The sequence below is a fragment of the Equus quagga genome, chromosome 1 (assembly GCF_021613505.1).
Source record: "Equus quagga isolate Etosha38 chromosome 1, UCLA_HA_Equagga_1.0, whole genome shotgun sequence".
In the NCBI taxonomy this organism is placed as follows: Eukaryota; Metazoa; Chordata; class Mammalia; order Perissodactyla; family Equidae; genus Equus; species Equus quagga.
The window spans coordinates 7,293,970-7,307,731 of NC_060267.1; the positions used below are offsets into that span (position 1 = coordinate 7,293,970).

The 13,762-nt window shown below is 36.3% G+C and overlaps 1 protein-coding gene across 2 annotated transcripts in view; it reads right to left on the reverse strand.

Moving 5' to 3' along the window:
• USP15 (ubiquitin specific peptidase 15) overlaps nucleotides 1-13,762 on the reverse strand; it is a 133,451-nt gene that overhangs the window by 103,301 nt on the left and 16,388 nt on the right. For both annotated transcript variants that reach the window (XM_046653118.1, XM_046653110.1), the window contains exon 2: nucleotides 4,445-4,572. In XM_046653118.1, the coding sequence (XP_046509074.1) occupies nucleotides 4,445-4,572 (128 nt within the window). The remainder of the gene's footprint in view (nucleotides 1-4,444; nucleotides 4,573-13,762) is intronic.

A 13,762-nucleotide genomic window follows, 5' to 3' on the forward strand; every position in this document is an offset into this window, starting at 1 on the left:
GCTGTGTGTCTCTCTGATGCTTTTGTGTTGTGTTAGGATGTCCTCTGTTGGAATATGGATGCCCCTTTTCATCATACGTTGGAGGGGAGAGAGTCCCAGGTAAGTTCACCCCACCATGATGCTGACATCAGTCTCTCTTTAGATTTTAATTTTTCTCAGCAACTTGTAGTTTTCAGTGCACGTCTTGAACATCTTTTGTCAGATTTACCCGTAAGTATATTTTTTGATGCTATTATAGAATGTATTTTTAAAGTTTCAATTCGTGTTAGTCCATTGTTAGCATATAAAAATACAGTTGGTTTTTGAATAATGATCTTGTATCCTAACCTCATTTGTTAATTCTAGGTTTTTTCATAGATTCCATCCAATCTTCTACACACAGTTATCTATAAATAAAGGCAGATTTATTACTTCCTTCTGTACAACCTCCATGTCTTTTGTCTCTTCTTCTTGCCTTAGACAGTATTACCTCCAGTACAATGTTGGCTTACAGAGCTGGGAGTAGATATCATTGCCTTTCTCCTGATTTTTGAGGGAAGGCATTCAGTCTTTCACCACTGAGTATGTCACCTCTAGGTTTTTCATAGATGTTGACTGTGAGGTTGAGGAAGTTTTCTTCTATTTTACTCTTTTATCTTACATGATATGCAATTTTAAAAAATATTTATTTCTATATGATACGTATACCCTTTTTATTGTTGGACTCAATTTATTAAAATTTTGTTCAGAATTTATACATCTATGTTCATGAGGTATAATAGTCTAGAGTTTTCTTTTCTTGATTCAGATTTTGGTACCAAGGTAATGATGGTTTCATAGTATAAGCTGAAGTATTCTCTTCCACTTTTCTCAAAGATTTTTTCTGGAATTGGTATTATTTCTCCGTTAAAATGTTTAGTAGAATTCACTAGTGGCACCATGTGGGTCTGATGTTTTCCTTGTGGGAAAGTTTTAAACTACAAATTCTATTTCTTTCATTGCTATAGGGCTATTCAGGTCATCTATTCTTTTGGAATGAGCTTTGGTAGTTTTCATCCTTCAAGGAATTTGTCTTTTTATCTGATTTGTTGAGTTTAATGGCATAAAATTCATAATATTCCTTTATTGTTCTCTTATTAAAGATTCTGTAACAATGTTATCTCTCTTGTTCCTGATATTGGTAATCCTGTCTTTTCTCTTTCTCTTGTGATCTAACTCGATATTCATCAATTTTATTTTCACAAAGAACCACTTTTTGGTTTCATTGATTTTCTCTGTTTTTTCTTCCTTTAATTTCTGTTCTGAACTTATTATTTCCTCTCTTCTGCTTCATTTACATTTAATTTGTTCTTATTTTTAGTTTCCTACACTGGAAACCAAGGTCACTGATTCCAGACCTTTTTTTCTTTTTGAGGAAGATTCGCCCTGAGCTAACTTCTGCTGCCAATCTTCCTCTTTTTGCTGAGGAAGACTGGCCCTGAGCTAACATCTGTGCCCTTCTTCCTCTACTTTATATGTAGGATGCCTGCCACAGCATGGCTTGCCAAGCAGTGCCAAGTCTGCATCCGGGATCCAAACGGGCAAACCCCAGGCAGCTGAAGCAGAATGTGCACACTTAACCGCTGCGTCACTGGGCCAACCCCGAGACCTTTCTTTTCTTTAAAGGTGTTCAGGGCTATAAATTCACCCCCATATACTATTTAGCTGCCTTCCACAAATTTTGATGTGTTGTATTTTCACTTTTATTTAGTTAAAAATGCTTTCTAATTTCCCTTTTGAGTTCTTTGATCCATGGGTTATGCAGAAGTGTGTTACTGAGTTTCCAAATATTTGAAGATGTTCCAGGTATCTGTTAACTTCTAATTTATTCCACTATAGTAAGAGAACATATTTTGTATGATTTAAATTCTTTTTACCTTTATTGAGATAGGTTTCACAGCCCATAATATGCTATCTAAATGCTTCATGTGCACACTGGAAAACGATTTTCATTCTTCTGTTGTTCAGTGGAATGTTCCATAAATGTCAATTAGGTAAGGTTAATTGATAGTGTTCAATTCTTCCATATCATTACTTATTTTCTGTCTACATGTTTTTTATCATTTATAGAGAGAAGAGTATTGAAATATTCATTATACAATTGTGGATATTCTTCTATTTCTCCTTGTAGTTCTATCAGTTTGTGCTTTGCATATTTTAAAGTTTTGAAGTCATTGGGTGGGTATATATTTAGGATCATTATGTCCTTTTAATGAATTGTTCCAGCACATTTATGATTATGAAGTGAACTTTTATCCCCAGTAATGTTCTTTGTTCTGTCTTAACGTCTGATATTAACACAGCCACTCCAGGTGTCTTTTGATTTAGTGTTAGCATGTGTATTAGTTTTCTATTACTGCATAACAAATTACCATAGCAGCTTAAAACTACATCCATTTATTATCTCACAATTCTGTGGGCCAGAAGTTCAAGTGGGCTCCTCAACAGAGTTCTCTACTTAGGGTCTCACAAGCCAGAAATAAGATGTCAGACAGGCTGGTCTCCTATTTGAAGGCTCTGGGGAAGAATCCCTTCTAAGCCCATTCAGGTTGTTGGCAGAATTCAGAATTCATGGTTGCAGGTATGAAGTCCCTGTTCCTTGCTGGCTGTGGGGCCAAGGCCTCTCCCTGTTCCTAGAGGATGCTTGTCTTCTTTCTCATGTGGTCCCTTCCATTTTCAAACCAGCAATGATGTGTCGAGTCATTCTCATGCTTTGAATATGACTTCTTCAACCATGAGCCAGAGAAAACTCTCTGCTTTTAAAGGGCACATGTGATTAGATTAAGCTCACTGGGATAACCTCCCTTTTGTGATATATAATCATGGGAATGATATCTCATCCTATTCACAGGTTCCAGCCACACTCAAAGCTGAGACGATTACACAAGAGTGAGGGTCACTGGAGGACAGTCTTAGAATTCTGCTTACCACAACATGGCATTATATGTTTTTCAATCTCTTACTTTTAATCTATTTCTATCTTTATATTTAAAATACTTAAAATCTATATTAATGTTTAAAGTAGACAGTATAGAGTTGGGTTGCATCTTATTTTTTTATCCACTCTTACAGTCTTTACCTCTAATTGGGGTATTTATATTTAATGTGATTATTCACAGAACTGGAGTTAAATCTACCAGCTTGCTATTTGTTTTCTATTTGTTTCACTTGTTCTTTTTTCCTTTTTTCCACTTAAAAAAATTTTTTTAAACACTGATATTTCTCATTATGCATCATATTTTTCTGCTTCTTTGCATGTCAGGTAATATTTGGTTGGATCCAAAATATTACAAATTTTATCTTGTTGGATGCCGGGTATTTTGTATTCTTATAAATACTCCTGCATTTTGTTCTGAGATGCAGCTAAGTTATTTGGAAATAGTTTGATGCTTTCAAGTTAGAACTGACAAGAGGATTAATTTTGCCTTATTACAGAGGCAAAACCATTCTCAGTAGTCCACCTTGTGAATTATAAGGGTTTCCACTCTGGCTGCTGTAAACACATTATTCTTGGTCTTATATGAGCCTCAATGATGGTTCCCTCTAATTCTTTTGGGTGATTCTTTCCCTGGATGCATGTGTTGATTAAAAGCCAGTTGAAGACTTGAGAGACACCCTCTACAGATCTCCACGTCTCAGTCTCTGCCTCTCTGTGCTGCTCATTCCTGTCTGGTACTCTGCCCTGAAAACTCTGGCAGCCTTGGTCTCCATGGACACCAAACTCTTTCTTCAACTAAGGAAGATGGCTAGGCTTTCCATGGGTTTCCCCTTCTGTGCTGTGTCTTGGAAACTCTCAATGCAGTAAGCTGAAACAATCACAAGTCTCCTACCTCTCAGGGATCACTGTTCTTTGTTGCCTGACGTCCAATGTTTTGAGAACCGCTCTTTCATATATTTTGTCAGGGTTTTAGTTCATTCAGGTGGAAGGATAAATCCAGTCCCTGTTATTCCACGTGGCCAGAAATGGAAGTTCTGGTACTTATGTTTTATTCTCTCTAAATGTGATGAGAGGTACAGAAGAGCTGGCAAGTAGTGAGGGTTGTAGAAGATTAATGAAAAAGTCTAAGAATGAAAACATCTACCAGGGCTCCCCATCTTAAAGAAAAAGTCATGTCTCCACTAGGAAAAGCAATATACAATACAGCATTTCCCCCAAATAATAAGCTAGTGCTATCTAATTTACATTCTTCATTTAAACGTTTAAACAATACTAAACCCTTATTATATCATAAATTAAAAACAAAATTTGTCATGACACAGAACAGTAAGTATGACACAATAATCTGAGTTCATTAGGTCAAATCTATAACAAAGAAATTTTTAATTTATCAATTTACCTATATTAACATTTTCCATATTACACGTATTGATTATAACATATTGAAATGAACACATTTACAACTTGACTGAAAGAAGGAACTAATACCTTTGAGAAGTCCAGAGTTATCAATGGGTCCAGGATATACATTTTGATCTCCCATCTGGTATTTGTCCCAACTATCAAAGCCAACATATTTCTTCCACTGTTTGAACCAGCGACTATCAACTAAATACCTAAAAAAGATAAGAAGATTAGTAAAGGGAAATACCTGGAACTACAGGAACAGCAGAAAAGCTCTCCATTTTTGATATTTCCTTTCATATTAAAAGTACATGCCTAACTTCAAAGGATTATTGAGAATAACTGTAATGTCACAGTATTTTGAAGAAAAACATTTCATTTTTGTAAAGTATTAGTTCTATTGTTCTATAAATATCTGCCATTGGAGGACAAGTACTGACATACACATTAAAAAAAATTCTGGGACTGGCCTGGTGGCGCAGCGGTTAAGTGTGCATGTTCCACTTCAGCAGCCTGGGGTTCACTGGTTCAGATTCTGGGTGTGGACATGGCACCACTTGGCACGCCATGCTGTGGAAGGCGTCCCACATATAAAGTAGAGGAAGATGCGCATGGATGTTAGCTCAGGCCCAGTCTTCCTCAGTGAAAAGAGGAGGACTGGCAGCAGTTAGCTCAGCGCTAATCTTTCTCCGAAAAAAAAAAAAAAATCCTTAGCATTTTTTAAAAAAATGGAAGTAACAGCTATTCAATAAAATATTTGTCAGTTGAACAAAAATTCAAATGGTAATCACAAGAATCAATCAAGACAAATTTTAAAATGCAAGATGGTAAAACATAAAGAAATAAGAAAAATTATTTTTTTGCAAAAATCTTACAAACATAGTATGTTAATTTTATATAATTTACTGTATCTTTTCAGGGGTAAGGAAAGTAACTATTAAAGGTTTGTAAGATTGATTATAAGTTAAATAATCATAATCATAATCAAAGTCTCCAAAAAACTTTAAAAATAATTAGCTTCTTTACCAACAAAAGTTAATAACACTAACACTGTCTTCAACTCCTTCCCATACAGTAGTAAAATCCGCTGGGGCATGCAGGATTGATTTGAAAAAGGTGATACACCAAGCACTATAAGCATTTCTGAAACTATATTCATCTTATTTTCAAATACCTAGAATTAGTTTCTCATCAGACCTGTAACAAGTTCCCCAGCTTGTTGCTGTTGCAAATTGTGTTAGCTATCTTTGGCCATTTGCTCTTCCATATAAATTTTAGAGTCAGTTTATCAAGTTTCACAAAAAAATCCAATTAAGACTTTGATTGGAAATATGTTGAACTCATAGATTAACAAAACTACTGTAACTGAAAGTGTCATTTATAAAACTTACTTTAAAAACTATTTGTGGAATACCAGCAAAATTCTGTTTATATTTATCTAAAAAGTATTTCTGAAAAATGGGATTTTATCTCCCAAGGTATTTAGTAAATCCTTTACAGTTATAGTGGAGGTTTGTACTGGGCAGTATTCATCTGCTGCCATAACATTTCTAGTTCAATTCTCTTTCCTAGATCTTGAGTGACTACTTTCTGTACAACGATACTAGTATGAAAGGAGAAGCTCCCATCTGATGAATACTTAACTGCTTTCAACACTACCTTCAATAGAAAAAGCACATCTTATTTCTAATTCAGGCCACCTATACCTTACTTGAAGAATTCTGTGGCAATGAAACATGAGTGAGGAGGTAGAAAAAATAGGAACATCTATTAAGAAATAATATGTAGCCGTCTTAGGTATACCCACGAAAGACAACAATATTAGATGAAGTGGAGAAATAAATGAAAACATTCTATTTCAAGACATTTACATAAATTTGTTGCACTGTAAAAACTCTACTCTTAATCTATGAATCTGCCAAAAACCCAAGATTCCTCAATCTGAACTGATAAAAGTCTAGAAAAGAATCAAGAGCTCACAAAGATTACAAATAAGTGAACAAAGCCCTGAATTTATACATTCTCAACAGCACTCTTAATTCATGGTATGCTATTAAAAGTCCACATGAGCACAATTTGGGCTTCTGAGATTCTTTTTTGAATAGTTATAACTATGATTTTAGCATGAAGTCTAAAATCCTTAACATTGCCTAACAGGTCTAGCATGATCTGCTCCTACCTACCTCTCTAGTCTCAGCTAGTACCATTTTTCTTTGTGCTGAGATCTAGCTACAAGAGCCTTCTTTCAGTTCCTAGACACACCATTTTCTCATGGATCCTTCTGTTTAGAATATTTTCCTATTGCTCTCAACACCTAGTTAACTCCTACGATCTTTCAGATAGCCTCAATGTCACTTTCTCAAGGAATCCTTCCATAAGCCTCTCCTTGTTTCCTCTCAGACACTTTGGAAAAGGAAAAACAAGATGGCAATCTCAGTCTCCTAGATATCAAGACTCTTTATTAAGTTGTAAACATTACTTTTAGTAATAACAAAATAACAACATTTGAACTTTACCCTTGGGCCAGGCCTGTACTTCTAAGTACTTTAATATTGACTCATTTTCTCCTTTTAACTACCCAACAAGGTAGGCACTATTATAATTTCACAGACACACAGAAATTAACTTGCCCAAAGTTACAAAATTAGTGCCAGACCTGAGATTAAGAAAATGACACGGGCATCGAGAGAAAGAAAAAGACCAATGAAAATGGCACACAGAAACAAGAACCAGACTCATGTATACGTGGAACTACAATATATGCTAAAAGCATCATTACAAACTAGTGAGGAAAGATCTGAGAATGTATATGGAAAATATTAATTAGAGTTCTACCTTACATATGCAGTCAGGTCTACTCTAATGTTTGCTTCGAAAACTTGAATGTGTTAAACATGATTTATCTATTAGGAAAGAGTAACACAAATTTCAGTGTACGCTCAAGCACTACTTCATTCACAAGCCAGGCCAGGACTAGGATGAGGTAAGTGAGATGCCTAGGGACGCTAACAGGGAGTACCTCTTAAATTTTAAGCCCTAGGAGCCTTGCTTGCTTCACCCTAGTCCAAACTCTGAAACCAACACTGGTTGAATATAGAAAACTACGCAGCTATACTGAGCTGCATAAATATGCACAAAACACACACACTTCAAACATCTACCTAAATTCACCACCTGTGTTATGAGCCACTTTCTCCACATCTGATGCTATACCTTCTTGGCAGATTTCAAATAACCTTCTTCCACCTCTTCACAATAACTCACAAGCCACAACCCTTCTGAATCTCACCTCCACAAGCAATCTTCAGCTTTTTCAAAATAAAAATGCCATGTTTATTGTGGCATTTATGTATTTTTTAACAACTTAATATATGTAAAACTGTGCTATTTTTATTAAATACCTTTTTAAAAAAATGTGTCACTGACAATTTTTTTGAGTGTTGTGCCCCAATTCCATTTTCCCCATATGCCCTATGGTTTTTATCACATGATTTTGCATATAGCACAGTGATTTTGGGGAACACATGCTGTGTTACAGCAGAACTAACTGTACAAAAATAAATTATAGTTGGATTAAAAACATAAACGTGAAAGCAAACGCATTACTTTTTAAAAAAATACGGAAAAAATCCTTGTTACCTTAGAATATAGGAAGACTTGAGACAAAAAGCAAAGAGATTTTAAAGATAAAGGCTGATAAACTTGAAAGTTAAAATGACAAGCTTCTGTTCAACAGACACCGCCAAGTAAAGAGATAAGATACAGACTGGGGAAGATACTCCTGCTGCATATAGCCAACAAAGGACGAGAATACATGAACTCCCTTAAGTTGATCAAAAAAAAAAAAAAAGACAGGCTAGCCCCCTGGCAGAGTGGTTAAATTTGTGCACTCTGCTTTGGTGGCCCAGGGTTTCGCTGGTTCGGATCCTGGGCATGGACCGAGCACCACTCATCAAGCCATGCTGAGACAGCATCCCACATGCCACAACTAGAAGGACTCACAACTAAAATATACAACTATGGGGGCAGCCCAGTGGCACAGCTGTTAAGTTCGCACGTTCCGCTTCTCAGCAGCCTGGGGTTCGCGGGTTCGGATCCTGGGTGTGGAGATGGCACCGCTTGGCACTCCACGCTGTGGGTAGGTGTCCCACATATAAAGCAGAGGAAGATGGGCAAGATGTTAGCTCAGGGCCATACTTCCTCAGCAAAAAGAAGAGGACTGGCAGTAGTTAGCTCAGGGCCAATCTTCCTCAAAATAAACAAACAAATAAAATAAAGTAAAATAAAATATACAACTATGTACTGGGGGGCTTTGGGGAGAAGGAAAAATAAAATAAATAAAATCTTTAAAAAGACAACGAAAGAAAGAAAAATGCAAAAAAGGGCAATTCACAGAACAGGAAATCAGAATGGCCTCTATACATATTAGAAGATGCTCAATCTTATTAGTAATAGGAAAAATACAAATTAACACCACACCATATTATTCTCATGAAACTGTTAAACACACAAGCACATGCACACGTCAATACTACTAAGTGTGGAGAAGATGTGTAGTAACAGGAACTCATATCCTGCCAATGGGGGTGTAAACTAGAACCCTCACTTTGGAGAGTTATTTGGCAACATCTATTAAAGACGAAGATGTGCACAACATTACAATCATGTATTGCCATGGCTAAGTTTAACCTTACAGAAACTTTCACACATATTTACAAGAATACAACTATAAAAAATATACCGTAGCATCATTTGTAAGAATGAAAAATTGGAAAAAATCGAAAATCCATTATTCATACCAAGAAATATTACACAAAAATTGAAATGAAAAATACAACTAACATGTATTAACATGGATAAATCTCAAAACTACAACAGTGAACAACAACAAAAAACAAGATGTAAAGGATACATGGAATATAACACAAATATATTAAGATAACATAAATATGCACACAATGCAACTATAGAAAATTTTAAAACATGATACAAATAATGCAAATTATTTAAAGACCCATACATATATATTAAAAATATAAATGAAGAGAATAAAAAAGAATTTCAGGATGATGGCACCCTCTGGCAAGGGAGGGAAGGGAATGGGATTAGGGAAATCTATACAGGGAGATTCAACTGTACCTGTAATGTTTTATTTTTTTAAACTAAGAGAGGGGTACACAGGTGTTTTGTTATAGTTTTCTTTGTACTCTTCTGTCTCCCTGAGATATTACATCAAATATAGTTAATATGTTTTCTATTTAATACAGAATAATAGTTTTTATGTTGATACATCTTCTATACCTGCACAAAAATGAAGCAGTCAGACATATAGACTGAATAATGGTTGAGGCCAACAAAACTGATAGAGTTAAGTGACAATCAACAAATAAAATTTCAAGCATAAAAATAGGATGAAAAATATGTATGGCAAATGTATAAAATGCACAGTTCTAATATTTTTGAAACAGATTCATAATTTTATATTATCTCATATTTTATATTATCTCTTCCAGATGAATTTGCATTGTTTTAATAAAAAATTAACATAAGCTTTGAAGAATTTCCTTTGGAAAAGCACGATTTGTTTCTAAGTTTATCAAATTATTATTCTGATATATAGTAATACATTCATTTTCAAGAAATTATTTCCTTTTGGTCACTAGAGCAACCAGTAAGCAAGCCAGAAAAGTAAAAATGATTGGGTGACATCTTATAAGAAAAGCAAAGCACATGGAGTACAGAAAGTACAGATTATTACCCTTGATATCTGGGAAGATAATATAAACAAATTAATCAAAAAATCCTAAAATTGACATATATACTGACTTCAACCTCATCAAGCTCTAATATCAAATACTACATTAAGCTTGGGACTTGCAACCATTTAAAATTCATCTAAATACTAATGTCCAATATCTACATAGCCCAAAGTACAGAGTAGTCATTAACTGCTTTGCGACAGACTAATTTAAGTTTCTTGCACGAAGAAGTCTATACTTTACAGATGACACTAAAGGAGAAAGATTTCTGACTAATACTGAGCCATCTGGCTGTGTTCCCATATAAAAAGCTATGAAGTTAACGTATTAAAAATATGATCAAGATCACGTTATTTATGATTGAAGCCTTTGGCTGTGGCTTAATCACTATCATTTCCCTCTCTATCAGTGGATTACAAGGGATTTTATTAGAGTGTCTTACACACGGGCATTACCTACTATTCTCACTCACTAGTACAGAATACGAAAACTTTTATCATAATGTTAATATTATCTGGGTTCAAAAATTACTAAAGGAAATCTCACGGACATTAAAGATCTCCAGTCTTCAATCTTTCGAGTACTTCACATATGACCGTCAATCCTCCAGAATGTCTCCAGTACAGCCTTCTCTATTTCCAGTAATTTATTTCAAACTTCTGCCAGTCTCACTGTCTCTAACCCATTAGGTTGAATAGACAACCTTGCAGCCTACTTTTCAAGGAAGTCAGAAGCCTCAATTTTCTTTACAACTCTCTTGCCCCACGCCTTAATCTTACCTGATTCCCTTATACACCAGTGGAAGGTATAACGCTCCTTAAATCCAAGGCTAATAATTTTTCTTCCTATGGCTTTGGATCTAATTTCCAAATTCTTCTAATTTTGTCTCCTTAAAGACTTACGTCATTAACAGCCCTTATCCCCTTGTTTCTCCTTCTATCTTTTCTCCTGTTTTTTTTTTTTTCCTCAGCACGTAAGGGCCAGTTCTTTTCCTTTCTCCCCCCTAAGTCACCGCCCAATTCACAGACTCATTTCCTCCTCTACCTATTCCCATTTTTCTGACTTGTCCTTGGAGCCAAGCTTCTCCTTCCTCAATCCTCACTTACTCTTCAACCTAGCACAATAGATCTTCCTACCTCAAAGGACCCTCAAAAAGGTTCTCACAAAGTCACCAATGATGACCCTAACAAATCCAAACGTTCCATAATTTTATGTACCTTATCAATCCTTTTTAAAGTTAAACTCTGTGATTCTGCTTTTCTGGAGGGGAAGGATATTCTTTTTTTTTTTTTTTTTTTTACAACCTTCTCCTTCTCTACTTAAACGTTAGTATTTCACAGAGCTGTTCCCTAATTTCTTCTTCTTTCACTGTTCACACTCTCCCATGATACTATAATTCATACCAATGGTTACAAAATCTGCATCCCAGGGCCAGTCCTCAAGTTCTTGAATCATATTTCTAATTCCTATTCGTCCATGCCAACTTATATTTTTCATAGACATTTCAACCTCAAGTTGTCAATCATCTTCACACTTTTGTATATACTCCTTCTCTAGTATTCCTTTAATAAATGATATCATAATTTAATTTTCCAAGCCAGAAACCAGATTATCCTATATTCTCCTCTAACACCATAACATCTAGTAACTAAGTCTGCCTGTCTCCTCTTCATTCTTAACAAAGTACTCTATAGTTCTCTAAGTCCCATTTTCAGTAGCAAAGATTAATGTAATAGTCGCCCAACTTGCTTCTTTGCTTTAAGTTTGCTCACTTCCAATTTGTCCTCCGTTGTGCTGCCACAGAAATTTTTAAAACACAAATACGTTCATGTCAATCCTGTTTAAATTAAAATTCTAATATGACATAGAGTATAAATGCTTTATATTTATGTAAAGTTTTTTGTATCAAGTGTTTTCACATTAATTAGCTTATCATTAGAGTAACATTTTTTCTCTTTCTTTTTTTACTTAGTTGACAGGGAAACTAAAACTCAGAGAGGTTATGTGACTTAGCAAGGAGTCATGTAACACTACTGAGTATGCAGGGCCTGTTCTCAGTATGCATTCTACTTTTCAGACTCTAAAGTTCAATGTTCTTTCTACTATATTAAACTTTACCTTAAATCCCATTTATTTAACAAAGACCTAAAGATATAACAGATGCTCAGTAAAACCATAGACCATATTCCCCTCTTTATGAAACAGTTCTCTTTATAAAGTGAGGCAGCAAAAGGGTATCACAATGTTATTACCAAGCTATAAAAAAGAAGTGAAATACTTATGTTTTCACATTAATTAAGACTATACAAAAACGTAAACACTATCTTTCTTTTAAGAGGTTTTCTAGAGTTGTGGTAAACACTAAATTGTAGATGAACTTTTTTCACACCCACCCTCAATTTGTTTTCATGATTATTTTTGCTTATAAATTTTATCTCCTGAAATTAGACTTGAGTAGACATGAATTCTAAATTTACTACAAAAAAAGTACTGATGAAAATTCTCTTTCTGACATTACTTGCTGTGAGGTCTTTGAGAAGTTACTCAGCACTAAAACCCTTAGATTGCTCATCTTAGAAATGGAGGGAGATCTCGTCAAGATGGCAGCGTAGACAGACTCTGAACTCATCTCCTCCCATGAACACAACCAGGTTACAACTATTTTTGGAAAAATTTTCCTGGATAGAAAACTGGATAAAAAGAACCCCCACAACAAGGGACAGTCCTGACTAAGGCTGAACAGGCAGAAATTCCTTCTGGAGAGAAAAAAAGCCACCTTCAGGAGCAGCGGAGTTTCTCAGCCACCAGGCGGGAGTCACCCTAAGGTACACAGCCCTGCCTGGAGATGTGAGGTCCGGAACAGGGGCCTGATACTGCTGTAAGCATCCTTCAGGCTCAGCACAAATGAGATGGGGGTCTTACTATCTGGCTTTGCTGGCTATTAACTGCAGCAGGGAACACCCCCAGAAAAGCTATCAGATGAAAGCCAAAAGGACCCCGGTCTTAGAAGGCCCATGCACAAACTCACCTGTTTCAGCAACCCAAAATCACCAGAAAAAAGGCTGACAGTCCCTTGGTGAAAACAGATTCACCTGGTAGGCTCTGGGTGCACCTCAGAGAGAGGAGAGACCTCTCTGGAGACTGAGACATTGGTGGTAGCCATTGTTGTCACCTGGTCCAGGCATGCTAACACAGACTCCCACAGACGCCAGTGAAGTTCTTCCCCTGGCCTGTTAGCCCTGGAGTCTGCCACACCCACTAGAGTGCAAATTTAATCTAGCTCAACCAGGGAAGGCAGCCCACCATAGAGACGGGCCCCGAGCAACAGCAAGCCCTCAGGCTACTTGTTGGCCTGCATTGACTGGGTGCCTTGACCTTCTACAGGCAGGTGAGTGTGTCCGCCTCTGTGGGGCAGGGCCTATGTGAGGACCAGGTGAACTGTGGGGGGCATTGGCGGAGAGGTGGGGGCATCTGCAGGGTATGCTCCAAGGGGTTGGGAAGTGTGTGTGGACCAGGACTCTGTTGATGCTGTGGGTGGTCCTGTGGAAAGTGAGGCTTATCAGCAGAAGAACTGTGCTTCACAAATAGTCATAAAAGAGATCAGCACCTCCCTTCCAAGGCCTGAAACAATTGAGTGCTCCTG